Genomic DNA, 27,978 nt, shown 5'->3' on the forward strand with positions numbered 1-27,978 from the left:
ATTCAACCGATTGTTTGTTTTGGGACCATAACAAAAAACTGTTTTGTGCTTTGACTATGCTTTAAATGATTTTATAACTAAATACGCTCCAGTTTTAAATGCTTTGACCAGTCTTTGAAAGCAATAAATAGTTTGTTCAGATTGTGTAACAAACAAGAACTAATATTTAATAGAAGAAAAACAGATTTGAGTTTTTCACTGATTTTGATTTTGAAGAGTTGAAGATTGCTTTGAGATTGCTTTGATCAAGAGAGTGTGGAATAGAGTTTTGTTCTCAACAATGGAAAGGAAAACCTAGGGAAATTTGATGAAAACGTTGATCATGGTATCTTCATAGGCTATTCTCTAACTAGTCATGCATACAGAATCTACAACAAGAGGCTAATGACTGTAGAAGAGTCTGTTCATGTTGTCTTTGATGAAGTGGATCGCAAAAGCATTCAAATCTCGAAGAATAGTGCTGAAGAGGATGAATAGAACATCAGTTTGGAGAAGTTGGACATCTGTGCAGAAAAACAACCGGTTGATTGCTCGAAACAACCGATTGAAATTCTGCAGCAAAGTGAGTTGCCCAAAGAATGGAGGATTCCTAGAGATCTGTCAATGGAGAACATCATTGGGCAGATAAAGGAATGTGTCTCTACACGTAGCTCCATCTCAAACTTCTGCAGGCACACTACTTTTGTCTATCAAATTGAACCAAAGTCAATTGATGAAGCTCTCAAGGATGAAAAATGGGTTGAAGCTATGCATGAAGAGCTAAATCAGTTTGCAAGGAATGAGGTATGGTTTCTTGTCCCTAAAATAGCTAAGATGAACATCATTGGTTCGAAGTGGATGTTCAGAAACAAAATGGATGAGGATGGTGTGATCACAAGGAACAAAGCAAGGCTAGTTGCCAAAGGCTACAATCAAGAGGAGGGCATTGATTATGGTGAAACCTTTACTCCTGTTGCAAGATTGGAGGCTGTGAGGTTGCTGCTGGCTTTTGCATGTATGAGTGGTTTTAAAATCTTTCAAATGGATGTCAAAAGTGCCTTTTTAAATGGCTACATCAATGAGGAAGTGTATGTGGATCAACCACCGGGCTTTGAAGATCATCAATATCCCAATCATGTCTTCAAGCTGAAAAAGGCTTTGTATGGGCTGAAGCAAGTTCCAAGGCAGTGGTATGAAAGGCTTAGCAACTTCCTTTTGTCACATGGCTATGAAAGGGGAATGATTGACAAGACTCTCTTCATCAAAAAGTCAAATTCTGAAGTTATCCTTGTGCAAAACTATGTTGATGACATCATCTTTGGTGCTACACAAGATAGTTTGTGTGAAGAATTTGTGGTTGCTATGAAAGGTGAGTTTGAAATGTCTATGATGGGAGAATTGTCTTTCTTTCTTGGATTGCAGATTAAGCAAACAAAGGATGGAATCTTTCTATGCCAATCAAAGTATTGTAAAGAGATTCTCAAGAAATTTGAAATGGAGAGTTGCAAGGAAGCAAGCACACCTATGCCATCAAGCTGCTACATGGATGCAGATGTTGCTGGAAAAGGGGCAGATCAAACAAAATACAGAGGTTTGATTGGCTCTTTGCTCTATCTAACAGCGAGTAGACCGGACATCATGTTTGCGGTATGTCTTTGTGCAAGATATCAAGCAAATCCAAAGGAATCCCACTTCAAAGCTGCAAAGAGAATTCTAAAATATCTCAAAGGACATTAACTATTGGGTTATGGTATCCTTCTCACTCTCCCATTCATTTAATTGGCTATTCAGATTTTGATTTTGCAGGATGCAAGCTAGATAGGAAAAGCACAAGTGGCACTTGCCACCTTCTTGGTTCAAGCCTCGTCTCATGGCATAGCAAGAAGCAAGCTTGTGTGGCTCTCTCTACTGCTGAGGCTGAGTACATAGCTGCTGGAAGGTGTTGTGCACAAATCCTATGGCTCAAACAACAACTTGCAGACTTTGGATTGCAAATCAGCAAGGTCCCTTTGATGTGTGACAATACAAGGGCTATCAATCTTACCAAAAATCAGATTCAGCACTCAAGAACTAAGCATATTGAGATATGCCATCATTTCATCAGGGATCATGTGAGCAATGGGGACTGTGAAGTGAAGTTTATTGAGACAAAACTGCAGCTAGCTAATATTTCTTAGAATATATGGCCTTAAATGAGAAGGGGGGTGAATTGTTTAAGAGGGATTTTCGCAAACTTTGAAGGTATAATGAAATTCAACGCTGAATTACAAAGAAAAGAATCAAGGAAACAAAGAACCAAAACTGTTTTAAGATGATATCAGAAAAACAATCGGTTGTTTTGTCGAAACAATCGGTTGTTTTTATCAGCAGTTTATAAAAACAACTTAAAAACATAATTTAAAGAGTTAAGGGTAAGAGATAAGCACACAAGCAATTTATACTGGTTCACTCTTACACCAAGAGCTACATCTAGTCCCCAAAAACCACTGGGTATTCCACTATGCAATCAAAACCAGATTACAAACACCACACACCAAAGTAGTGACCTTGAACCCCTCAAGAAACACACTACCTTTGGCAAACCACACCAAGAGTGTTGATCTTGAACCCCTCAAGAACACACAACACTCCTTGGAAACACAACTACAGAAATACAGTAATCAAGGAAGAAGGGAATAGAATACACCTGGGTATTACAAAGCTTAAAGTTCAGAATTACAACCCAATCTTATTCCACACACATACGAATGATCCAAAGCTTTTTCAAATCTTAGAAAAACTGTTTTGATAAACTCTTTCTGTTACTTCAAGATTAAGAGCGTAAAACCATCTTTATATAGACCCACCAAGTGGTCAAAAGCATTTAATAAAGGAGCCAAGTTAGTTAGGATCATTTAAAACATATTAAAACCGCTTAACAGAATTTTGTTAAGGTTTGCAGGAAAACAATCGGTTGTTTTGTCGAAACAATCGATTGTTTTTGTTTGACAGCAAAGTCAACCAAGTTTTTCAAAAACAGCTAAGGTAAAACAACCTGTTGTTTTGAAAAACAACCTGTTGTTTTGAAAAACAACCTGTTGAATTTTTTACAGCTTTTTAGAAAACTCATCTTTTCAAAAGGTTAAAGATTCAAATGAACTTGGATCATCTTAAGGAGTGAATTAACAAGTTTCAAATAACTAGACAACACACACACACCCAGCAGCAAGGTCTTCAAGCTTTCCTCTTGGATTTGGAGACATCAAAGCATCTTGTTCAACAATATCTTCACAAAACCACTACCAAAAGAGAGGTTCTTCTTTTTGCGAAATGAGTTAGGTATCCTTGACCTTCAAAATCTTTCCTAAATTTGTTTTAATAACTGTTAGAGTCTATTTCTGAAGACAAATAGGGGGAGAATTGATTGGTTCTTGTGTATCTTTCTCTGGAATTGTTTAAAACTGCTGAAATCTCTAATATCATAATTGTTTCTGCTTCTGCTAATAGAAACAACCGATTGTTTCGTGTAAACAACCGATTGTTTGTCTGGAATATTGTTTTCAACATGTGAACATCTAACCTGCTGTAGTAGTAAACATTGGATTGTATATATGCTGGTTTTAGAAGAACTGCTTCAGATTCAATCAAAAACAACACAAGCAACCAAGGATTTGTCTTCATCAAATAGGGGGAGATTGTTGAATAAAGTGTGTTCAAGCTTTGAAGAATCCAAATCCTTTGATGTTTGATAGAAGGCTGGATGTGCTTGTTGTTGCTGAGGTGTTTTAGAATAGGATCTGGGGTAGATTATCTGTGTAAATCCACTCTTGATTGAATCCAAAGCTTAAGCATTCTTAAACCTTTTAATTGAAAGTGTTTTTCAAACTAAGTGAAAAACAACTTGTTGTTTTGTCGAAACAATCGATTGTTTTATACTTAGGTGTTTTGAGAAAGGTTGAAAACTGTTTTTGATGGTTGACTTGTTGTCAAACCAAAACAACCGATTGATTCGAGCATTCAACAGATTGTTTGTTTTTGGGACCATAACAGAAAATTGTTTTGTGCTTTGACTAAGCATTAAATGATTTTATAACTAAATACGATCCAGTTTTAAATGCTTTGACCAGTCTTTGAAAGCAATAAATAGTTTGTTCAGATTGTGTAACAAACAAGAACTGAGATTTAATAAAAGAAAAACAGATTTGAGTTTTTCACTGATTTTGATTTTGAAGAGTTGAAGATTGCTTTGAGATTGCTTTGATCAAGAGAGTGTGGAATAGGATTTTCATCTTGTATTGATTTCAGATCTTTCTGTAACAAGTGTAATCCTTTTGTATTTTGAGAAAACTATGTTGTGTAAGGCTGGGAAGTGTTGTGTGCTCTTTAGGTTGTCAAGATCAGCATTCTTGGTGGTGTTTGTGCTGAGCCAAAGGAAGTGTGTGTCTTGAGGGGATCAAGGTCACTTCTTTGGTGGTGTTGTAAGTAATCTAGGTTTGATTGCTTAGTGGATTCCCCAGTGGTTTCTTGGAAGACTGGATGTAGCTCTTGGTTTAAGAGCGAACCAGTATAAACTTGTGTGTGCAATCTCTCTATCCCTTGAACTCTTTATTTCAGTTTATATTTGTGAACTGATATAAACAACCAATTGTTTCTACGAAACAACCGATTATTTTTCTGGTGCTGTGCTAAATTGCTTTGTGTTTTTGGAAAACTAAATTCTGAATCAAGTTTTCTTAAAGGAATTTCATTCTAGACTAAAAATTTTGCGAATTCCCTCTTTAAACCATTCACCCCCCCCCCCCCTCTAGTTTAAAGTCATACATTCTAACACAACAGGTGAATACTATATCTTTCCGATCGAGGATGCCGCTCATCACCTTCACTGAAGAAGATTTCAAGGGTGTTGCCCCTTCGTAGGACGACCCTATGGTAATATCGGTTGATATAGACAACTTCACCATCATGAAGACGTTGGTGGATCAAGGGAGTTCAATGGACATTCTCTACTGGAAAAGGTTCAAGCAGATGAGCATAGCTGAGGAGGAGATGAAGCCATACGACGATCAAGTGGTCGGCTTCTTGGATGAGAGAGTGGGCACCCTAGGGTATACCAGCTTCAGCGAGGGTGAGGCGATCAAGACCATCAAAATCCATACTTGGCGATAGATGTCAACACCTCCTACAACATCTTGTTGGGACGATCGTCCATCAGCAGGTTAAGGGTGATCGTTTCCACACCTCATTTGGCCATGAAGTTCCCGTCGGCATTGGGAGACATTCTCACGGTGCATGTAGATTAGAAAATAACATGAGAATGTTACGCAACAAGCTTAAGGGTAAAGCCTACACAACAAGACACCCATCATGACCGATCCCCTAAACAGAAATCCTCTCGAGGATGGAAGTCCGCCCAAAGAGAGGCTCAACCGGTCTGCAGGGAACATACGGTCGCTTTAGTCAACCTAGATCCCTGAATGGTAGAGCCGAGGCTCGAGGCTAAAAAGGATTTACACCAGATTCCTCTCCTCGATGAGGAACATAGCACCTGTGTAGGAACAACCATAGCAGCAGCTGAGGCCGAGCTGGTACACCAGGCATTGAAGAGAAACGTTGATCTCTTCGTCAGGACAACGTCTGATATGCCGGGGGTGAGCCCGACTATCTTTACCCATAAGCTCTCGATCTACAAGGAGGCGCGTCTGGTAGCCCAAAGGAAAAGCAAGCTAGGGAAGATAAGAGGTTGGCAGCGAAGGAAAAGGCCGAGAAGCTACTGTCGGTCGGGTTCATACAAGAGGCTCGGTACACCACTTGGCTAGCCAATGTGGTCATGGTCACCAAGGCCAACGACAAGTGGAGGATGTTTGTGGACTATACGAATCTCAATAAGGCGTTCCTCAAAGATTCGTATCCGCTTCCCAATATCGACCGGTTAGTGGATGGTGCAGTCGGTGACAAAATTCTCAGTTTCTTGGGCGTGTACTCTGGCTAAAACCAAATAAGCATGCACCTAATGGACAAAGAGAAAATCGCCTTCATGACGGATGATGTTAACTATTACTATGAAGTAATTTCGTTTGGCCTGAAGAATGCTGAAACGACTTATTAGAGACTCATGGACAAGGTCTTCAAGGGGATGATCATCCTGAATTTGGAAGTCTACGTGGACGACATATTCGTAAATTCGAACTCATGTGACCAACACATCAAGACTTGGAAGAAGTCTTTGAAGCTCTAAGGAGATGCGGCTCAACCCCGGGAAATGTGTGTTCGGCATTGAGGGAGGTAAGTTCTTGGGTTTTATGTTGACCCACTGAGGAATTAAGGCAAACCCGGATAAGTGTCGAGCGATAACCGAAATGAGAAGCCCTCAGAATGTGAAGGAGAAGCAACAACTCATCGGGCGTCTTATCGCCTTCTCGAGGTTCGTCCCTTGCCTGGCCTACCGAACACGGCCGATGGTGCAACTGCTTCGTAAAGCAACAAAGTTCATCTAGGATGAGAAGTGCAAAGAAATCTTCCAACAACTAAAAATGTTCTTATCCTCGTTGGCAATGATTCAGAAACCGAGACCCGACCAACCGATAATTATCTACCTATCAGTCTCAAAGGAGGCGGTAAGTGCAATCCTCATGCAAGAGGTGGGAAGGAAGAGCGCCCTGTTTACTTCGTCAGTCGAACACTCCAAGCTGCCAAGACGAGGTATCAGATGATAGAAAAGGTAGAATTTGCCTTAGTCTTGACGGCCAGACGGATGAGACCTTATTTCCCATTATCATACCATGACGGTAAAAACCGACTACCCAATCTTTAAAATTTTATTTAAGCCAGATCTTGTAAGGCGCATGATAAGGTGGTTAGTGGAGGTCTCGGAGTTCGATATCCACTATGAGCCAAGGGGTGCAATCAAATCCCGATGCTTAGCTGACTTCTCGATTGAGCTAACCCCTCAACAGGAACTTTCAGCCGCATGGACAGTGTATGACGATGGATCTTCTAACAAAATGGCATGTGGAGTTGGTGTCGTCCTCAAGGGTCCGAGCAACCACATTCTCGAGCAGGCACTTAGATTTGAGTTTAAAGCCACCAACAACCAAACAGAGTACAAGGCCATCCTAGATGTCTTATACTTAGCATACGACATCGAAACTTGCGAAGTGACATGCAAAAAGACTCCCAGTTGGTGGTCGGCCAGATAAAGGGGGAGCTCGAAGCGAAAGAGTCGTTGTTGCAAAGATACTACCACACGGTCTCCAACCTCATCGCCCGTTTCCAAAGGGTAACACTGGAACACATCCGTAGGAAGGACAACACAAGGGTCGATGCCTTGTCTCGACTCGCTACAACTAAAAAGAAGAGCCACCACATATTTGTGGTACATATTTATCTAAAAATCCTAGCGTAGGAGAGGTTGAATGCCTGGCCATAACTGAGGCCGACACTTGGATGACTCCGATCATTCAGTACCTGGAGCTCGGCATATGCAAGCCAGAGGAAGAAAAGACGATGAGGCAACAGTGAGCCGAGTATACCATGATCGGACATGACCTCTACAAAAGAGGGTACTCCAGGGCGTTACTGAACTGCATCACGAAGGAGCAAGCAAAGTATGTCCTCGGAGAAATACATGAGGGGGCATGTGGGAACCACTCGGGTGCACGAACGATGGCAGCCAAGGTCCTCAGGGTTGAGTACTTCTGGCCGACCGTCCAGAGTGATTGTGCAAAATACGTGAAGAAATGCACTAAGTGTCAGGAATACGACCCCCTGTCTCATTTCAAACCCGATTCGTTCCACAACATGGTGTCTCCATGTCATTCGCCATTTGGGGAATGGACATCATCAATCCCTTCAGCCTGGGCAAAGAACAAACAAAATTTCCCTTGGTCGGGGTGGATTATTTCACCAAATGGATCGATGTCGAGCCCCTCGCCTCCATCTTGGCCAAGAATGTCCAAAGTTTCGTGTGCAGAAGCATTGTATGTCGGTTTGGAGTTCCCCACACCATCATAACTGATAACAATCAACAATTCATCGACCGAGGACTCTGGTCCTTTTACGAGGATCTTGACATAAAATTGATAACAAGCTCGGTCGAACACCCCCACACTAATATACCCATCCAGATATACATAAGCAAATTGGGTCACCTTAGGGTCTACCCAGTCAAGCCCCGAAAGATGGGACGACTCCTCAATGGGATCTGACCGGTTGACAACGCCTACAAAAACCTCCACAGAGGCAACGTCTGAATTGCCCCGACCGATAAAGGCTCGGTTGTAGAGGAGCCAGAAGAAGATGAGGAAGGAGAAGAAGACGAGGAAGAAGACGAAGACATGGCTAACCTCTCAGAGAGTAAGGAAAGCAACGTGCTAGGATGAGTGAGTTTCGGATGTCGGAGTAAGTAAAACATTAACTCAGAACTGTAGGGGACCACTATTTATAACCTTTGAAAGGGAAGGGAGACAAAGCGTCATTCTCGTCCCAACCATTGGATCTCCCTTGATCCAACGGTCCATGACGAATGGCGCCAAAAAACCTAAGTCATCATTACAGGTCATGTCACACGTTTGGTGTTACCAATGTCATGTCTCACCTCGGGAAGCTCAACTATCACAAAGATCTCGGATAAAGACTCTTCGAATTAACCACTCTCGAGCCTGGGGGCAAGTGTACTGGTATGACCCATACGACCGAGACCCTAACTCGGCACCCGGTCTAAATCGACCGACATGACCAAAACCACTACACCTAAATAGGATTAACGAGACTAATCAACAATCAAGCACTAGCTAATGTACTCCTATGCATGACCCAACTCCCTAATCTGGCCCAATAACAAAGGGTCCATGGTAATCATATAAATAGATTCAAAGAATCAGGTACGTCATCATCCAGTACTAATAGCACCGAGTGTCGAGTACCGAATTCTCACGCGTCGCAATGCCTTCTGTAAGTATCACCCGAACTTGAAGTTAACAAGAAGGAGGCGTGAAAAAGCGAGTAGGAGAATTCAACCGAGAAGAGTGAGGTAGAGACCGAGATCGACCGACTGAAAAAGTAATTCAAATCATTGTCTTGGTTCCAATAAAAACACTTATGAAAAGCTCTTATGGACACTTTCCGAAATATTACCGAACTATTGGAAACAAGTTTTAAACAAATGATGAATATTTAATGAAAAATTAAGGAGAATTTGTGACAGCATTTACCAAATTAATAGAAAATAAAAAATGTAAAAAAAGAGAAAATAATGAAGTAAATACTCCTTACTCGGTTAAGCATAACTTGCTCTGTTAGGCAACATAAATTTCATACTCGTTTATGCTAAAAAGAATAAAAACAAACATACTTGCTCTGTTAGGCATAACTATATTTATTGAAAGGTAAAATTGCTGTATCTTACTGAAAAAATTAAAAATTATTAAAAGGAATACTTAATCTATATTATTATACAAATTGAAAATAAGTAAACTAAATGAAATATTTAAAAACTTAATTAAGGAAAAGAAGTATTCAGAATAGTATTTTAAGTAACCGCATCTATCGAATGGCAGGGTGAAAGAAAACCACATAATTTGTGAGACATTGACCTAATCAAAAGAAAATCTTTCGGTAATTCCCACTCTCCAAACTATATATTGTGCCTCTTTCCACAAACGCGTTAGGCAAACGACGTGTGAGTGACGACGAAGGACCCCAAACGCAACTGCGTTTTTCGTCGGTGATGCGTTCGTAACCTTCACCACTAAGCAACCAAACAAAACTAATAAATATAAATTCAAAACTCCTCCCATTCTTCCTTTCATATTTTCTCTCTCTAAAGCTAAAACCAATCCTACCCCTTTCTCTCTCCAGAACCATGTCTTCCACAGCGCCTCCCGTCCTACCAATTTCCAACGCCCAACCCGCCGCCGCAGGAGGTCCCGGCGCGGTGATGTCCGAGGCTCCTGCCAACAACCCCGCCTTCCGCGCCTTCATCAACAACCTCTCCGCCTCCCTTCGCCACGGCCTCGACCAGCGGCGCCCCTGGACGGAGCTCGCGGACCGCTCCGCCTTCTCAAAACCGGAATCATTCTCTGAAGCCACGCTCCGCGTGCGCAAGAACTTCTCCTACTTCCGCGTCAACTACTACGCCGTCGTTTCGTTGATCCTTGCGATCTCGCTCCTCACCAATCCCTTCTCCCTTGTCCTCCTCGCCGGCCTCCTCGTCTCCTGGACCTTCCTCTACCTCTTCCGCCCCTCCGACCAGCCTCTCGTCATCCTTGGCCGAACCTTCTCCGATTTCGAAACCCTAGCTATCCTCTCCGCGCTCACCGTCTTCGTCGTCTTCCTCACTAGCGTCGGCTCCGTCCTCATTTCCGCTCTCATGCTCGGCGTCGCCGCCGTTTGCCTTCACGGTGCATTCCGCGTGCCTGAGGATCTTTTCCTCGACGAGCAGGATGCCTCTCAGACCACCGGTTTCCTCTCCTTCCTCCGCGGCCCCGCCGCCGCTGCCGTCGCTGCTGTTCCAAACGTGGCTGCGCGAGTCTAAGCAAGGAATCCTCAGATCTGACACTCTCCCGATCCGTTGATTTTCAGTGCCTTGAAGCGACAAGAATGTGGAAATGTAGTTTCTCTTTTATCTGAATCCTCAGATCTGATACTCTCTCCCCAATCCGTCGACTTTTGGTGCCTCTAAGCGGAATGAAAGTGGAAATGTAGTTTCTCTTTTGTTTTTTGTTTAAATTCCTTTATCCGTATGTACAGATTATATTATACATAGAGTGAATAATGAGAATTATCATGGTATATGTATGGATCTTTGTTGTTTTTTTATTTTTTTTATATACGTGATTTGTTGATCCATCGAGATCTGTCAATTTTAACAATTTCATTCTGTGATTTGTTTGATTTCTGGAAATCTGGGATCAACAACCTTAACGGTATGATCAATAACCGTATTGTGTATTGGTTTAGCAAGTATATGTTTGTAAGATTTCAGTGGCTCTGCTTATTGTTTGAATTTGAAGATCTCGTTGAGGGATCTACGATTTTTCGTATTCCCAATGTATTAACTCATTTTGTTTCCTTTTTTTGTGTTTGATTCCATGGAAATTAATAGTGATGTATTGCTGCTGCCTAGATATCATCATATCTGGTGTGAAACAGAATCGATGTCAGGTATAATCTTTAGAACAGTGTTAAATTTCTTATATGTTTGAATGATATGACTTCTATTGTTTTTCAGAATTATGTTGTTCGATTAATGTGGTTCCAGTTATCAAATCTTTCAGTGTTTATAATATATTGTCAACAACCTCATAATCTGAATACTTCATGTTCGTTTGCGGTGGATCTGTTGATTATTTCATCATAGCACTCCTTGCATAGAGCCCTTAGTAACAACTGCTACAAGGTTATTTCTTGTGATTTATGTGTGAAGATGCATAAGCAGTGTTAGATATAAAGGTAACATGATGTTTTCAAGTTTATTTGTGAATAGTTCAGTTTATGTGATGCATATTTCAGTTTATTACATTTTCATAAGATTTCTGGTTTTAACTTTAGATGTTTTCTGGAAGTGGGATGAGGGTTTTATTTGAGTTCTGGTGATCATATTTTTCATTTTTATCATATATTTCTCCTTTAAACCTCAATATATATATATATATATAGTTAATTTGGGCAGGAGCAAGGTTGGATTTTGTTGATTTGTATAATAAATAATTTCTATTAATATTAATACGAATATTTTGAGCTACCATTTCAAATTCGATTGAAGAGATTTAAGTCTTCTCAGTTAGTTATGTGCTAAAATAATTATTGAAACGGGTTACTTAACTTTTCGGATGGCAATGTCACATTGGTAATTATTGAAGCGAGTTAAACAATGGACCGTTTAAATTTAAAATAAGTGTTTTTTAATAAATAATTTTTAAAATAATCATTTATTTAAATCTATCAGGATTTTTTTTTCTTTAAAATAAATGAAGAATTATTATTTTAAAGAGAAATTTACTTATCTATTACAATATACAAAGAGGGTATCTCATTTTTTTCTATTTTTCGTTTTTCAATTTTATCCTTTACTGTATTAAAATATAACATTGACATTTACTTTTTAACAATTAAATTTTTATTTTAAATTGAAATTTTGAATTTTAAAAAAATAGAGAACACGATTTACTTAATCTCAAATACTTCTCAATTTTTTTTCTATTTTATGCTTTGTAATTATAAGATCTTGTACCGACCACCACTAGTAACGATGGGACTGCGTAAGGTGGGGTCCACGAGTGGCATGGGTCAGCGTCTCGTGAGGCACGTGCGCCAAGGTACCGAAGAGTGGTCAGACATCGATCACTAGGATGTGCTGATGTGTCCTTGGCATTGTAGAGGTCGGACGTCGGTGACTCGAACAATAGTTGGGCCACGAGAGGTAGATCCTAGACCACACACCAGATAATCAGTTAGGGAGAAACCTAGGTCACGAGAGTCCATGCGTGTGGTGTGGATGACGCGTTCAGGCGTAACACGAGTAAAGAGTCACTGGGAAAGATACGACCTGAGAGGGTCACGTCCCAGGGGTGAGTTGCATGCATGGCATGTGAACGACTAGGGCGCTCCCAGGACGGGTGATCCCAGAGATCAGGTGTACGAGTTGGCACCCAGGTGGTCGTCCCGTCAGAGGTCGCACTCCAGTTAAGCGGGGTTAAGGCCCACCCTCAGAAAGTCTATTTTGGGTAATGGAAACAGTGGAAACCCTGGACTATAAAGGGTAGTAACAAACCTAGTAAGGTACGCTATTCATTTGTGCCGCTTCACACACACAGTTTACACAGAACTTTTACGCTTAACAGTTTTGGTGTTTCCTAACCCTAAGATTGACTTGAGCGTCGGAGTGCAAACGGCCTCTAGGGGCGCCCCTTGTCTTTGTGATTTCAGGTGTTTGATCGAGAGAAAGGCACGAACGAAGGCACAGAGAATCGGGTGTGGAAGTATCGTGAGACGTACGAAGGCCCTTGAGTTAACCAGCAAGAACATTTGACGCCCACCATGGGGCACGATCTAAAACACTGTCCCACCAGCAAGAACAGAAAAGATCAAGAAAGATGAGGAATACGAGGCAAGGATCTGTTGCACCAAACGAGGGCGAAAGCCTCACCCTGCAACAGATTATGGAAACGATGCAGGCCCTCCAAGAAGAAGTGCTTACGTTAAGAGCGGATCAAGAACGCATCCAGATTGATCTGGTTGCGTCGTTGTTGAGAAACGAAGAATTGCAGAGAGCCAACGAGGAGTTGCGCAAGGACTTGCGCAATCAGGCAGGGGAAAGTGAGGTGGAAGATCAAGAACTTGCGACGCCACCTAGGGAATTCTTGATTCCATTCTCGCAAGCAATCATGGATGCCGTGATACCAACCACGTTTTTGGGGCCCAAAGCCACCTTCACGGGTGTAGAGGACCCGGAGGCTCACCTCACGGCCTTCCACACACAGATGATGTTGGTTGGGGTTTCTGACGCAGTGCGATGCAAGCTGTTCATGAGCACATTGGTGGGAACAACGATGGATTGGTTCATCACAACTCACTAAGCTGTTCAAAGAGCAGTACATCGCGAATTGGTCTCCCTCACCTGTCTCTTACGATCTTTTTGACGTAAGACAATATCAGGGAGAGTCCCTGAAAGAATTCCTCAACCGCTTTGGAGCACAGGTGGAGAGGCTAAACATCAAGGACGAAATGATGATAGTGCGCGCGTTTAGAAAGGGCATCGTGCCGAGGCCCTTCAGCGAATCACTCATCAGGAACCGTCCTAAAACTTTCGACAAGATAAGGCGTTGAGCGGTGGCTCACATTGCTGCGGAGGGAGAAGTCCATGAGAAGCGCACATGCATTGTTCCCACGCGTCCACATGCATCAGGTCGACCTCAAACCCTAGGGGTACATGAGGCAACGATAGAGAAGAAGACCCCGGCGAAGCAGTAGCCCTACCAATCCAGGAAGCTCCAAACCAGGGGGCATGCAAGAGAAAATGTGCCACCAAGGCACGACTTTATAGTAGAATTAAAGGGCCTCATCGCTATCCCCAACATAGTAGAGAGACTGAAGTTACCCGCCAAGACCAACAAGAAGCTCGGACCCAACAAGAACGCCTGGTGTGAGTTCCACCAAGTGTTTGGCCACCCCATACGCAACTGTTTGGCACTGGGTCACCAGCTAAACGAGTTGGTAAGCTTCTTGAGGAATTACTTGCAGGAAACACAAGCTGCTGCGAATGTGGCGGTGACAGGGGGCGACTAAGGGCATGAAATCCCCGTGCATGATGAAGTCCACACCATTTCGGGAGGTTTTTCAAGAGAAGGGTGCACCGCTTCTCAGCGAAAGAGATATGTACGAGCAGTGATGTCGGTAGAAGCGCAAGAGGCAGATGACGCCCTTGACGTTGACCACGTCTTCACCAAGACCGACCTCCGAGACGTCGTCCCACACGACAACGACCCGGTGGTGATCTCAGTAGTAACCGCTGGGAGAAAGGAACACCTTGTACTGGTGGATCAAGGAAGCTCGACAGACGTGATGTTCTGGACAACTTTCAACAAGCTGCAGTTGTCCCCCGACCTGCTAAGGCCTTATACTGGCTGCCTGTACGGTTTCGCGGGAGACCAGGTGGAGGTGTGTGGGCACTTGGAGCTAAGGACCACCTTCACAGACGGTACCGCATCCCGTACAGAGAACATCAGGTACCTCGTCGTCAACGCCCCCTCCGCTTATAACGTACTGCTAGGTAGACCTACGCTGAACAGGCTGAGAGCAGTATCATCGACGAGGCACATGAAGATGAAGTTGCCTGACTTGGGGGGAAAGGTGATTACCATCAAGTCAGATCAAAAGGAGGCTAAGAGGTGTTATGAGAACAACCTCAAGACGAAGAGAGGGGTGTTCATGGTTACCACTAGGGCACCAAGTAAAGAAGGGGTCGCCACACTAGAGATAGTCGCCCGTGAGAGGCGACTCGAACCAGCAACTGAGGCGTTGAAGAGAAGGGTGAAGCTCGAGGCTGAAACCTCGCCAGTTCCAGGTCTCCGACCTGGTGATGTGGAAGGCCACCCATATCGATTATAGAACAAGCTATCCTCCAAGTGGTCTGGTCCTTTTAGAGTGACAGAGGCCCTTGGAAATGGAGCATACAAGCTTGAGACCCTGGAGGGAGGTGCGATTCCTCGTACATGGAATGCGACCAACCTCAAGTTTTATTTCAGTTGAACGGTAACATTGTACATTGTTCTTAGGGGACGCTCTTTTTTCCCTTACAAGGGTTTTTTTAATGAGGTCACCCAGTAAGTTTCGATTGAAGTATATTCTCGAATTTCTTGTACAATGCAGATACGAACTGTTCACCTTGCGTTAGAAGTCTCGAGAGCGGGAAAGGTAGGTTCGTAGAGAACACCTCCCCCCTCGAGTGAGAACGCCAAGGTTGAACGAAATAGTGCACCAGTTAAATCCTCGTCGCCTTTGAGCGAAGATGAGGTCAGTTACGAACTGTTCACCTTGCGTTAGAAGTCTCGAGAGCGGGAAAGGTAGGTTCGTAGAGAACACCTCCCCCCTCGAGTGAGAACGCCAACGTTGAACAAAATATTTCACCAGTTAAATCATCCTCGCCTTTGAGCGAAGATGAGGTTAATTGTGAACCGTTCGCTTAGGTTAGAAGTCTCGAGTGTTGGGAAGGTAGGTTTGTAGAGAACACCTCCCCCTCGAGTGAGAACACCAAGAATGAACAAGTATGGTTCACCAGAGAAATCCTCCCTTGCGTTTGAGCGAGGACGAGGTCAGATACGAGTCGTTCCCTTGCGTTAGAGGACCTCGAGTGCGGAGGAGGTAGGTTTGCAAAGGACACCTTCTCTTCGAGTGAGAACGTTAGGGTTGAGAGAAATGGTTCATCGGTGAAATCCTCTTTTAAGAGGTCAGTCACAGGCTTTCCCTTGGGTTAAAAGCCTCGGGAGAGGAAAGGGCAGGTTCGCAGAGAACATTGCCCTCTCGAGTGAGAACTCCAAGGTTGAGCAGTGCAATTTATAGATAAATCCTTTCTTGGTTCTGAGCGGCGGGGTCAGTAGGTTAGTGTGCAAACCCCTGCTACCTATGCGCTACCTAAAGTTCAAAGAGTTCGTTAGAGGCGCTGTTGGAACACAGGTCGCCCGTGCGAGGACTTAGTCTCTTCGCTGAACAAGTTACAGCTCGAGACTGGGGGGCTTGTGTATCGACCATTCCTCGGGCGTCGTTTGACCACTAGTAACAATGGGGCCGCGTAAGGTAGGGCCCACGAGCGACATGGGTCAGCGTCTCGCGAGGCACGTGCGCCAAGGTACTGAAGAGTGGTCAGACATCGATCACCAGGATGTGATGATGTGTCCTCAACATTGTGGAGGTCGAACATCGGTGACTCGAATAGCAGAGCTGGGCCACGAGAGGTGGATCCCAGACCACACACCAGTTATCAGTTAGGGAGAAGCCTAGGTCACGAGAGTCCATGCGTGTGGTGTGGATGACGCGTTCAGGCGTAACACGAGTAAAGAGCCATTGGGAAAGATACGACCTGAGAGGGTCACGTCCTAGGGGTGAGTTGCATGCATGGCACGTGAGCGACTAGGGCACTCCCAGGACGGACGATCCCAGAGATCATGTGTACGAGTTGGCACCCAGGTGGTCATCCCGTCAGAGGTCGCACTCCAGTTAGGGAGCCCTACGCGCTAGGTTGCCCTAAGAGTGGGTAATAGCGGTGCTAGGGACCACCCTCAAAAAGCCTATTTTGGGTAATGAAAACAGTGAAAACCATGGACTATATAAAGGGTAGTAACAAACCTAGTAAGGTACACTATTCATCTGCGCCGCTTCACACACACAATTTACACATAGCTTTTACGCTTAACAATTTTGGTGTTTCCTAGCCTTAAGGTTGACTTGAGCGTCGGAGTGCAAACGACTTCTAGGGCGCCCCTTGTCTTTGTGATTTCAGGTGTTTGATCGAGAGAAAGGCACGAATAAAGACACAGAGAATCAGGCGTGGAAGTATCGTGAGACGTACGAAGGCTCTCGAGTCAACCGACAGGAACAGATCTAATGAATACGAATTGGATATCTCTCAGCAAACTCAGCAAACTTGATGCTTTCATAGCATCACCTCCACCCATTGCTGACTACCCAAATGAAACAAAAGGCATATAAGGGGCAAAAAAGAGAACTTGCAGAGTGTCTGTCTCATCAGATTTTCAAGCCTGGGCTTAATTAGCTTCTTTTCTTTTATTATCTATAACTGTAAAAAATTAAAAAAATTATAATTGTTTTTAATATATACAATTATCTATAATAATATTGGATGAGATTGATATATATTCCATGCTTTATATCTTATTTATACAATTTATTGTTAATCCTCTAAATATTTCTGTTTGCTATGTTATTGTTTGTTTTCTTGCAGAATTTTATTTTCCATAAACATTTGAAACGTTTCTATATTTTGGTAATTTCCTTTTTGAGAAACTGAGGCATTGGGTTGAGTGGGAGATCTGTTTTTTTTTTCTTCTCCAAAAATTATAAATTATGTACATTCTTTGAGTGGCTGATTCTTCCTCCAAGATACCATTTTTCACATGCACCCAATAATATATGTAAATCCTAAATCTTTAATGAGGAAAGTCTGTTTTTCATATATTAATATTCGTAAGCTTAATCAAACCATTCCAGATATAAAAATTTGATAACTAATTTCTGGATATGAAAATTCAGAATTCAAAAAACGCTTTCAGATATAGATATTAAGAACTTATAATTCATTTATGGATATGTTCAGTCGAATTTCTATATTTCAAAACTGTGATAATAACTTTTAGATTCTTGCATCCGTAACTAAACATGCAGTTTTCGAATTTCTATATTTCAAAACTGTGATAATAACTTTTAGATTCTTGCATCCGTAACTATACATGCAGGCTTCCAGATATTGGAATCCATTGACATTTCAACTAAGAGTGAGAGTTTTCCTCCACTACGAAAGCAATCCACTATACCACCACCATCTCCATTCAAAATATTGTACCTGAGTGGAGAGATGGGGCCCAGGCACGGTCGGTTGACGTGGTGTAATTGCTGACGTGTTGATCTTCTTCTCCTCTGGTCGATTGTCCTTTCTTGCTGTCTCCTTTGGTCGGTCGTCCCTTCGTGCTATCAACTTCGGTCGGGCGGGGGAGGGTACCTGCGAAGGCACTCCGACGCTCAAGTAAGTATGAGATTCTAAGCGCAGTTTCGTAAGTGAATGAAAACGTGCCTTTCTCTGGCTTGAGCACAGTATTTATAGGATTGCCTAATGGGCTTTCTATCCCTTGGGCTCAGGGTGGTTATGGATATGTCTTGTCAGTCGTGCTCCGGAATACCTGGGGAACATATCTTCTCTAAACGCATATTCCTTATTCTTCGGAGGTGTATCTTAACCACCTTAGCTTGTCACATAAATGCCCTTACATTTATTGTGTATAAGGCCGGTCGGCCACGTGCGTTCGTTTCCATTTAGTGTATAAGGCCGGTCGGCCACGTGCGTTCGTCCGGTGCCTACCAGTACACTTGCCCCCCAGGCTCGAGGTGAATAAAAGCCGAAGAGTCGTAATAATTGTTGTGCCTTTCGAGTTGTCAGACATTAAATTTAACGGAATGACGGGACGTTCGCATTAGCGAAGAATATTTTCGGTTAGGCATCGGACAAGCGGCCTGCCTGCATGGAGCATCCCTGGAGGACGACCAGTACGACAGAAAAAATAATAGTTGATGGAAAGCTGGTGCCGATCAACCCCGATGATAATTTAAATGAGGAGGCCGAGGGGGAGACCCCTGGCCCACAGCCTGACGCCTCTTTTGAAGAGTTAATGAACAATGTGGCATAGAAAATTGCTGGACCCGACATGTGGGCAATGCACACTTGCATAAATAATTCTGATTACATTAAAGTAATAAGATAATTCTGATGCCGGACGAGGCATAAATAATTCTGATTACATTAGTAATAAGATAATTCTGATGCCGAACGACGCATAAATAAGTGAATAATTCTGATGCCGAACGAGGCATAAATAAGTGAATAATTCTGATGCCGAACGTGGCATAAAAAAGTCTGATTACGTTAAGGTAATAATTCAGATGCCGAACGAGGCATAAGATTGAGTAAATAATTCGGATGCCGAACGTGGCATAATAATTATGATTACGTTGAGGTAATAATATAATTCTGATGCCGAACGAGGCATAAATAAGTGAATAATTCTGATGCCGAACGAGGCATAAATAAGTGAATAATTCTGATGCCGAACGTGGCATAAAAAAGTCTGATTACGTTAAGGTAATAATTCAGATGCCGAACGAGGCATAAGATTGAGTAAATAATTCGGATGCCGAACGTGGCATAATAATTATGATTACGTTGAGGTAATAATATAATTCTGATGCCGAACGAGGCATAAATAAGTGAATAATTCTGATGTCGAACGAGGCATAAATAAGTGAATAATTCTGATGCCGAACGAGGCATAAAAAAGTCTGATTACGTTAAGGTAATAATATAATTCTGATGCCGAACGAGGCATAAATAAGTGAATAATTCTGATGCCGAACGAGGCATAAATAAGTGAATAATTCTGATGCCGAACGTGGCATAAAAAAGTCTGATTACGTTAAGGTAATAATTCAGATGCCGAACGAGGCATAAGATTGAGTAAATAATTCGGATGCCGAACGTGGCATAATAATTCTGATTACGTTAAGGTAATAATATAATTCTGATGCCGAACGAGGCATAAGATTGAGTAAATAATTCTGATGCCGAACGTGGCATAAATAATTCTGATTACGTTGAGGTAATAATTCAGATGCCGAACGAGGCATCAGATTGAGTAAATAATTCTGATGCAGAACGTGACATAAATAATTCTGATTACATTAAAGTAATAAGATAATTCTGATGCCGGACGAGGCATAAATAATTCTGATTACATTAGTAATAAGATAATTCTGATGCCGAACGAGGCATAAATAAGTGAATAATTCTGATGCCGAACGTGGCATAAATAAGTGAATAATTCTGATGCCGAACGTGGCATAAAAAAGTCTGATTACGTTAAGGTAATAATTCAGATGCCGAACGAGGCATAAGATTGAGTAAATAATTCGGATGCCGAACGTGGCATAATAATTCTGATTACGTTAAGGTAATAATATAATTCTGATGCCGAACGAGGCATAAGATTGAGTAAATAATTCTGATGCCGAACGTGGCATAAATAATTCTGATTACGTTGAGGTAATAATTCAGATGCCGAACGAGGCATCAGATTGAGTAAATAATTCTGATGCAGAACGTGACATAAATAATTCTGATTACATTAAAGTAATAAGATAATTCTGATGCCGGACGAGGCATAAATAATTCTGATTACATTAGTAATAAGATAATTCTGATGCCGAACGAGGCATAAATAAGTGAATAATTCTGATGCCGAACGTGGCATAAATAAGTGAATAATTCTGATGCCGAACGTGGCATAAAAAAGTCTGATTACGTTAAGGTAATAATTCAGATGCCGAACGAGGCATAAGATTGAGTAAATAATTCGGATGCCGAACGTGGCATAAATAATTCTGATTACGTTGAGGTAATAATTCAGATGCCGAACGAGGCATCAGATTGAGTAAATAATTCTGATGCAGAACGTGACATAAATAATTCTGATTACATTAAAGTAATAAGATAATTCTGATGCCGAGCGAGGTATATATAAATCCGATAAATTCTGATTTCGTTAAATACCTATGAAACCGAACGAGATATGAATTGAGTAAAGCTTTATTGAGGTCTGTGTAGTCAACACACATACGCCATTTTCCGTTCGCTTTCTTCACCATAACCACGTTGGCTAGCCATGTGGTGTAATGGGCCTGCCGAATGAATCCAGCCTGTAACAATTTGTCGGCTTCCTCACGTGCGGCTTGACGTCGTTCCTCGCCTATATGTCTTTTCTTTTGAGCTATTGGTTTAGCTTCTCTATACAGTGATAATCGGTGAGTGATAACCTGTGGGTCTACGCCAGGCATATCAGCGGCCGTCCAGGCGAAAAGATCGGAATTTTTAACAAGTGTCGTCCCGATGTCCATTCGGTCGTCCGGTTTCAGCGAAGTACCGATGTGCGTAGTGTGGCGATCATCGCGAAGCGGGAATGGATGCAAGTCTTCTCCTGCTTCCATACGGGGATCGTCCATGCGAGGGTCGAGGTCAACAAGGGCTATCATTTGACGACGGGACATGTGTCGTCCGGAACGCCGTGTGGGGGAACGTCCTCGTTTTTGCGGGACTCGGTCGTCCGTATTGGTTGTATAGAGTCGTCGAGTTGGCTCACTTTTCAAACTTGCTACATAGCATTCCCTAGCGGTTTTTTGATCGACATGGATGGTTGCAATGTCGTTGTTAGCCGAGGGGAATTTCATGGCTAAGTGTGGAGTGGACACAATGGCTTTTAATCTGTTAATGGACGGACGACCGAGCAGGATGTTGTAGGAAGTTTGTGCGTTAACCAGGAGGTATCGTACGTTTATTGTTTTATGGAGGCCGTCTTCCTCACCAAAGGTTGTGTACAAGTCTATGTACCCCTTAGTATCGACCCGTTCACCTGAGAACCCTACAATTTGTTCGTTATAGGGCTGAATATGTGCTTCTGGGATGCGCATTTTCTTGAAAATGTCCCAATACAGTATGTCGACCGAGCTACCCTGATCTACCAAAGTCTTGGCAATTGCGAACTTGTCAATTTCTACAGTGATGACCATGGGGTCGTCCTGGGCTGGATCTATGGCTATATAGTCTTCGTCAGTGAAAGTAATCGGAGGTATATGTGGACGCCTCCTCGTGGTAGCATGAGCGGACTGGATGTCACGAAGATGTTTCTTTCGGGCGGAATTTGAGCACCCGCCACCGGCAAATCCTCCAGCTATATAATTTGTTTCGTGGTTCGGTTCGCCCAAGTTAACGGGTCCAGCAATCATGTTGATGACTTCGCGGACTCGTTGGCGAGGTCGGGCGTTTCGGTCGGGACTTGTGCTACGGGGGCGTGTACGCCGAACGGGGCTTTCGCTGCGTTTTCGCGAAGTTTGGCTACGGTCAGTGTGGCGTTTGTAATCGTTACGGTACGACCGGTCGACACCACGGGAAGGACGGTCAGTATTCCGTGGTGGGGATCTTGAACTCCTTGTCCTCTTGACGAACTGCCGTAAATGGCCAGCTTGGATGAGTTCTTCAATTTTATCCTTCAAAGCTTGACATCCTTCGGTCGTGTGACCGAAATTCTGATGGTATTGACAACGCTTAGCAGTATCTGCATTCGGTGGTGTTTGATACTGCTTCAATGTCGGGATTAGGTCCGTTTGTAGTGCTTCATCTAGGGCTCGTCCCCTCGGCACAGTTAAAGGGGTGTAACTGTTAAACCTGGGGATTCGGCCTCCCCTATTCCGGTCGGACCTCAGAGTGGTTCGGACGGTTCGTTCGGTTTCGACTTCTCTTTCTTTACTTTGGGTTTGGTCTTTAAGGGCTCCGAATCCGACAGCTTTGAACCGTTGATGGTAATCAATGTGTTCTTCGATTTGCATGAATTTGGTTGCTCGAGTTCGAAGGTCCTCCATGTCTTGAGGTGGTTTCTTGATGAGACTTTCAGTGAAACGGCTCGGTCGGATGGCCGAGACCAAATGGTGCAATGCAACCTCTTGTTTGAGCCCTCGGATGTTCATGCATGCTTTGTTGAACCTATCTAGAAAGGTTCTAAGAGATTCACCTTTTTCTTGTTGTACCGCTAGGAGAGACATGGAGGACATGTGATGCGGTCGGCTAGTGGCATATTGAGTGGAGAATTTTGCGGCTAGGGTGTCAAAATCGTTAATGGAGTTTGGAGGCAGCTCTGTGAACCAGGTAAGAGGTTCTCCCTGGAGCGACGTGGGAAATACTTTACACCACACATTGTTATCTGTGGTATACAAAGTCATTTGCGTCTTGTAGACATTTAAGTGTTCGTCCGGGTCGGTCGAGCCGTCATAGAGTTTAATGACGAGGCCTCTCCATTTGTCAGGAAGTGGAGTGGTGATAATTTCGTCTGTAAAAGGATGACCCCTTTTCCTTGACTTTCTTTCGACTGTTTCAGCTCTGGAAGCAGGATTGGTATTGGCAGGTGTAGGTATGCGAGAGGCGGTTCGGTCGGCCATATGGGATTGGCCTTCTCGTTCGGGATTATCGACCTGTTGTTGGAGTCGTGCATTCTGCTCTCTTAATAAGGCGATTTCTTCTTCTTGGCGGCGTCTATCTTCTTCTTGGAGGCGTCTATCTTCTTCATGTTGACGATGGTCTTCCATCCCCTTTTGTCGCAGTTCCTCCATCTGAGCTTGGAGGATTTGAATCATAGTCATCTGTTCTGCCATAGCGTCGTTGTTGTTTCTTGTCGCAACCATTATAGCTTCAAAAATTGAAGATTTGCCTCGGCCCCACGGTGGGCGCCAATTGTACCTGAGTGGAGAGATGGGGCCCAGGCACGGTCGGTTGACGTGGTGTAATTGCTGACGTGTTGATCTTCTTCTCCTCTGGTCGATTGTCCTTTCTTGCTGTCTCCTTTGGTCGGTCGTCCCTTCGTGCTATCAACTTCGGTCGGGCGGGGGAGGGTACCTGCGAAGGCACTCCGACGCTCAAGTAAGTATGAGATTCTAAGCGCAGTTTCGTAAGTGAATGAAAACGTGCCTTTCTCTGGCTTGAGCACAGTATTTATAGGATTGCCTAATGGGCTTTCTATCCCTTGGGCTCAGGGTGGTTATGGATATGTCTTGTCAGTCGTGCTCCGGAATACCTGGGGAACATATCTTCTCTAAACGCATATTCCTTATTCTTCGGAGGTGTATCTTAACCACCTTAGCTTGTCACATAAATGCCCTTACATTTATTGTGTATAAGGCCGGTCGGCCACGTGCGTTCGTTTCCATTTAGTGTATAAGGCCGGTCGGCCACGTGCGTTCGTCCGGTGCCTACCAGTACACACACCTAATACTCCTCTATAACTTTATTTTAAAATAAATAAGATAAGGGGAATGTTGGGTTTAAAAAATTATATTGGATCCATATAAAAATGATACGGTGCTGCCTCTTTGAGTTAGATGAACTCAAATTCAATGTTTGTCAGGTATTATTTCAATTCTTTATCTTCTACTATTTTTCTTCCTTTTTACTTTTTTTCATTTACTTTAACACTAGCTTAATTTTTATCATTGAACATGCGATATATTCTTTAAATTATTATTTTTATTTTATTAGCTACAAATCCAAAAAATAATGTATAAGAAAGTAAACAACTCAAAAAATGCAGCGAAAATTTGAAAAATAAGACGTGACCGTGAACCTGAGGCAACGAAAGAACGAAATTGTGTTGCTTCCTCTCTAGCAAAGAGGATAATAAGCAAAGGCAAATACAAAGCATAACATCTCTCTATTTCTATTTGTAACTGTCAACTATTTTTACGTTTATTTCATTTGATTTATATATTTTATCGCTCAATTCTAATAAATAGTTTCAGAATTGTAAACCTTAACTCATTCTTACATAATTTATTCTTATATTTCTATTGCTCAAACTCAATTATAATAATATGAGTACTCGTTGTTTTCAATCAAGATAAGTGTTATTTATAGTTCATATGTATAGGTCTAAAATAATTTTTTTAATTTAGATAACTTCTGGTAAATTTTTTTCTTTAATTTAACAACAAATTTTTTACATATTTTTCTTCTTTAATTTTTTAACTTGATTGTCCCTGCTAATAAAAAAATTACTTTATCGAAAATTAAATATTTAATATAAACCACAATCTTAATTGAAATTCATGAATTAAGGTGATCAATAACAATATAGTAGATAATTATAAATGCAGTGGCATAGTGTATCAATTTTGTGATTCTTGATTCTTTAGTTAAATTTAAGACTTATCACTTGTACTGGTAGACTAAAATCGAGAGGTTAAGCCGAAAGTTAAATACAAGACATAACCGAGAGGTTATACATAAAAGAATAAAACAAAATATAAATATTATTGTAATAAGGCCTAATTAAATAAAAAGCCTGCATTAGGGGGTGCGTAAATAACAAAACGGTGTAGAAAGCAAGTCCAAAGGTAAAAGCATAAGCCCATTAAGAAAACTGTATAAATAGGAGATCAACATAAGAGGTAGGTAGGAGTGATTTTTATCTGATGATCATTAAACTATTTCTGACTTTGGCATCAGAGCGACTTGCAGGTACACCCCCCCATCTGTGTGAAGGAGAAGCCGAGAGCACCTAGCTGAAGGAGAAACCGATAGCACCTAGCCGAAAGAGAAGCCGAGAGCACCTACCTTGAGGAGAAGTCGAGAGCACCCAACGTGAGGAGAAGTCCAGAGTACCCAGCCCAAGAAGAAACCGAGAGAGTCCAGCCCAAGATTGGAAGATTTGTATAAGAGTTAATCTTGTCAACCTGATTCTAGTGTTCTTGGTCCTTGTAAGAACATTTTGGCGCCCACCGTGGGGCCGAGAAGTAGCTGAAAAAGGTTGAAGACAAGATGAATCAAAGAGAAGAACAAGGTGGAGAGCAGGTAGACAATATTAACATGTCAATGGCAATGTTGGTACAACTACAAAAAGAATTTGAGATGTTAAAGAAGAATAATGAAGAAGAATTAAGTATGTTGAGAGCCGAAAATGCACATATGAGGAGAAAGTTACAAGAGGAAACAATTTTAAATTCATCCTTTGAAACTGTTCAGCCTAGAGCACATGTGAACAAAAGGATTCATCACAATGAAAGTTCCCAAACCAAAAGAAGATTGCTTGAAAACTCTGGGGGCTTTACAGGAGCATCTTCCAGAAAGCATCCGTTCTATGATGTTATAGTTTATACTCCATTACCTGACAATTGGAAAAATTTGACCATTGACAAATATGATGGAAGTACAGACCCTGATGAACATATTGCAATATACACCACTCAGATCAGCTTATATACGTGGAATGATGTTATGTGCATGGTGTTCCCTACGACGCTGAAAGGAGCATCATTGAGTTGGTTCACGCGCCTCCCACCTTTGAGTGTTGATTGTTTCGATACATTGGTGGAAAAGTTTGGTGCTCAGTTTGCAACTAGTCGCCCTCATCATTTAACATCAATTGCCTTGGTAAACATAAGACAAGAAAAGGGAGAGTCGTTAAGAATGTTCATGGAACACTTTGGAAAGGTCGCCTTGGGTATTCGAAATCTCAGCCCAAAGGTTACCATGCATCATATGATAACAACATTAAAACCGAGACCATTTGCCGACAGCCTTTACAAAAAAAACCCGCGACTAATTTGGATGAACTAAGGCAACGAGCGTCAAAATTTATGCAGATGGAAGAACTAAGAGAGTTCCGAAACCAGGTGAGGGTTGATGGAGGTGAGAAGAGGGTGATGGAAAGAGAAATTGGACCTATGGTCAGAAGAGCCCAAGAAAAGTTTAGAAGTCAAAAATTCCAACAATACACACCTTTGAATACAAACAGAACAAGAGTTCTACAGGAAACTATGGCTGCAGAAATAATACCGCCACCAAGAAAAGCAAGAACACCGGAGAGAGCAGATCACACTAAACATTGTGAATATCATAAAAATCATGGTCATCATACAGAAGAATGTATTGGGTTGAAAGATAGAATAGAAGAATTAATTAAAGCAGGGCAGTTGAAACGTTTTGTTCGATGAGGAAATACAAGAATGAGGTTAAGTCCGGAGAGAGGTTTGAGAGGGGGTGAGATAGGAGAGAGAAGGGTGGAAAGATTTGAAAGAAGAGAAAATAAAAGAGTAGAAAAGAGAGATGATAGAAGGGGTGGAAGGCCAGAAGGAAGAAATGATAGAGTTTATCAAAACACACAGTCAGTAAGGCGAAGTAGGGAGCGAAGTTTGGGAAGGCCGATCAGGGGGTTTATAAACACAATTTCAGGTGGGTTCTCTGGAAAAGAATCCTCGTCAACGAGAAAACAACATTGGAGAAGTATTAGAACCATTAATCATATTTTCAAAAGAAGAACTTTGCCACCAATGTTTTTTACAGATGAAGATTTTCAAGAAATTGATCGTGATCATGATGACCCTATGGTGATAACAGTAGAAATAGCCGAGTATGCCGTCATGAAAACCTTGGTTGATCAGGGGAGTTCAATTGATATTTTGTTTTGGGATACTTTCAAAAGGTTGCACTTGAGAGAAAAAGATATTGTACCTTTCTGAGAACAAATCATTGGCTTCTCGGGTGAAAGAGTTAGCACAAAAAGATATGTTGATTTAATGACAACATTCGGAAGAGGCAGTAAGACTAAAAAGATCAAAATCAGGTACTTAGTGGTGGATGCTTCCACATCATATAATGTATTGTTGGGACGATCTTCTTTGAATAAGTTGGGAGCAATAGTCTCAACACCGCACTTAGCCATGAAATTCCCAACAGAGAAGGGGGAGATAGCAACAATTTATGTCAATCGAAAAGATGCTCGAGAGTGTTATGCAGCAGGTTTGAAGATGAATTTGAAAACAAATAAAGATACTGAAAGAATGGTGGCAATGGTAGATTTGGACCCCAGATTAAATGATGAGAGGTTAGAACCAAAAGAAGAGACAACAGTAGTGGTATTGGGCCGGGACGAGAAATAATGTACTTATATAGGTGGAAGTTTGCCTGAAGAATTGTTGAACAAACTCATCACGGTGTTATGTAAGAACAAAAATTTATTTACTTGAAAACCATTTGATATTCCTGGAATTGATCCGGAGGTAATTTGTCACAAGTTGTCTGTTTGCCGAGAAGCAAGACCGGTATCTCAAAAACGAAGAAAGTTGGGAGAAGAAAGACGAAAGGCAGCAATTGAAGAAACCGAAAAGTTGATGCAAGCTGGTTTCATTCGAGAGGCTCAGTATACG

The 27,978-nt window shown here is 42.2% G+C and overlaps 3 protein-coding genes across 3 annotated transcripts; 2 read left to right on the forward strand and 1 right to left on the reverse strand.

The window, feature by feature from the left end:
* Positions 1-9,517: 9,517 nt before the first annotated feature.
* On the forward strand, positions 9,518-10,746 carry LOC137818372 (PRA1 family protein B4-like). Its single transcript, XM_068621753.1, has one exon. The coding sequence runs from the start codon at positions 9,818-9,820 to the stop codon at positions 10,487-10,489; it is 672 nt and encodes a 223-aa protein (XP_068477854.1). The 5' UTR covers positions 9,518-9,817; the 3' UTR covers positions 10,490-10,746.
* Positions 10,747-20,712: 9,966 nt separating this feature from the next.
* LOC137814740 (uncharacterized) lies at positions 20,713-23,463 on the reverse strand. Its single transcript, XM_068617631.1, has one exon. The coding sequence runs from the start codon at positions 23,461-23,463 to the stop codon at positions 20,713-20,715; it is 2,751 nt and encodes a 916-aa protein (XP_068473732.1).
* A 2,128-nt stretch (positions 23,464-25,591) lies between these two features.
* LOC137814749 (uncharacterized) lies at positions 25,592-27,291 on the forward strand. Its single transcript, XM_068617644.1, has 3 exons — positions 25,592-26,296; positions 26,416-26,698; positions 27,116-27,291. Exons 1-3 carry the CDS (start codon positions 25,592-25,594, stop codon positions 27,289-27,291), a joined length of 1,164 nt encoding a protein of 387 aa, XP_068473745.1.
* The last annotated feature ends 687 nt before the right edge of the window (positions 27,292-27,978 follow it).

This window comes from Phaseolus vulgaris, chromosome 10, assembly GCF_000499845.2.
Source record: "Phaseolus vulgaris cultivar G19833 chromosome 10, P. vulgaris v2.0, whole genome shotgun sequence".
Taxonomy (NCBI): domain Eukaryota; kingdom Viridiplantae; phylum Streptophyta; class Magnoliopsida; order Fabales; family Fabaceae; genus Phaseolus; species Phaseolus vulgaris.

Excerpts from the sequence above, each read along its gene's own strand:
- LOC137818372 (XM_068621753.1), top strand. The coding sequence starts at position 9,818 with ATGTCTTCCACAGCGCCTCCCGTCCTACCAATTTCCAACGCCCAACCC.
- LOC137814740 (XM_068617631.1), bottom strand. The coding sequence starts at position 23,463 with ATGGTTGCGACAAGAAACAACAACGACGCTATGGCAGAACAGATGACT.
- LOC137814749 (XM_068617644.1), top strand. The coding sequence starts at position 25,592 with ATGAATCAAAGAGAAGAACAAGGTGGAGAGCAGGTAGACAATATTAAC. Across the intron at positions 26,297-26,415 it reads TTCGAAATCTCAGCCCAAAG|ATGGAAGAACTAAGAGAGTT; the intron begins GTTACCATGCAT and ends AAATTTATGCAG. Across the intron at positions 26,699-27,115 it reads TGGTCATCATACAGAAGAAT|ATGAAGATTTTCAAGAAATT; the intron begins GTATTGGGTTGA and ends TGTTTTTTACAG.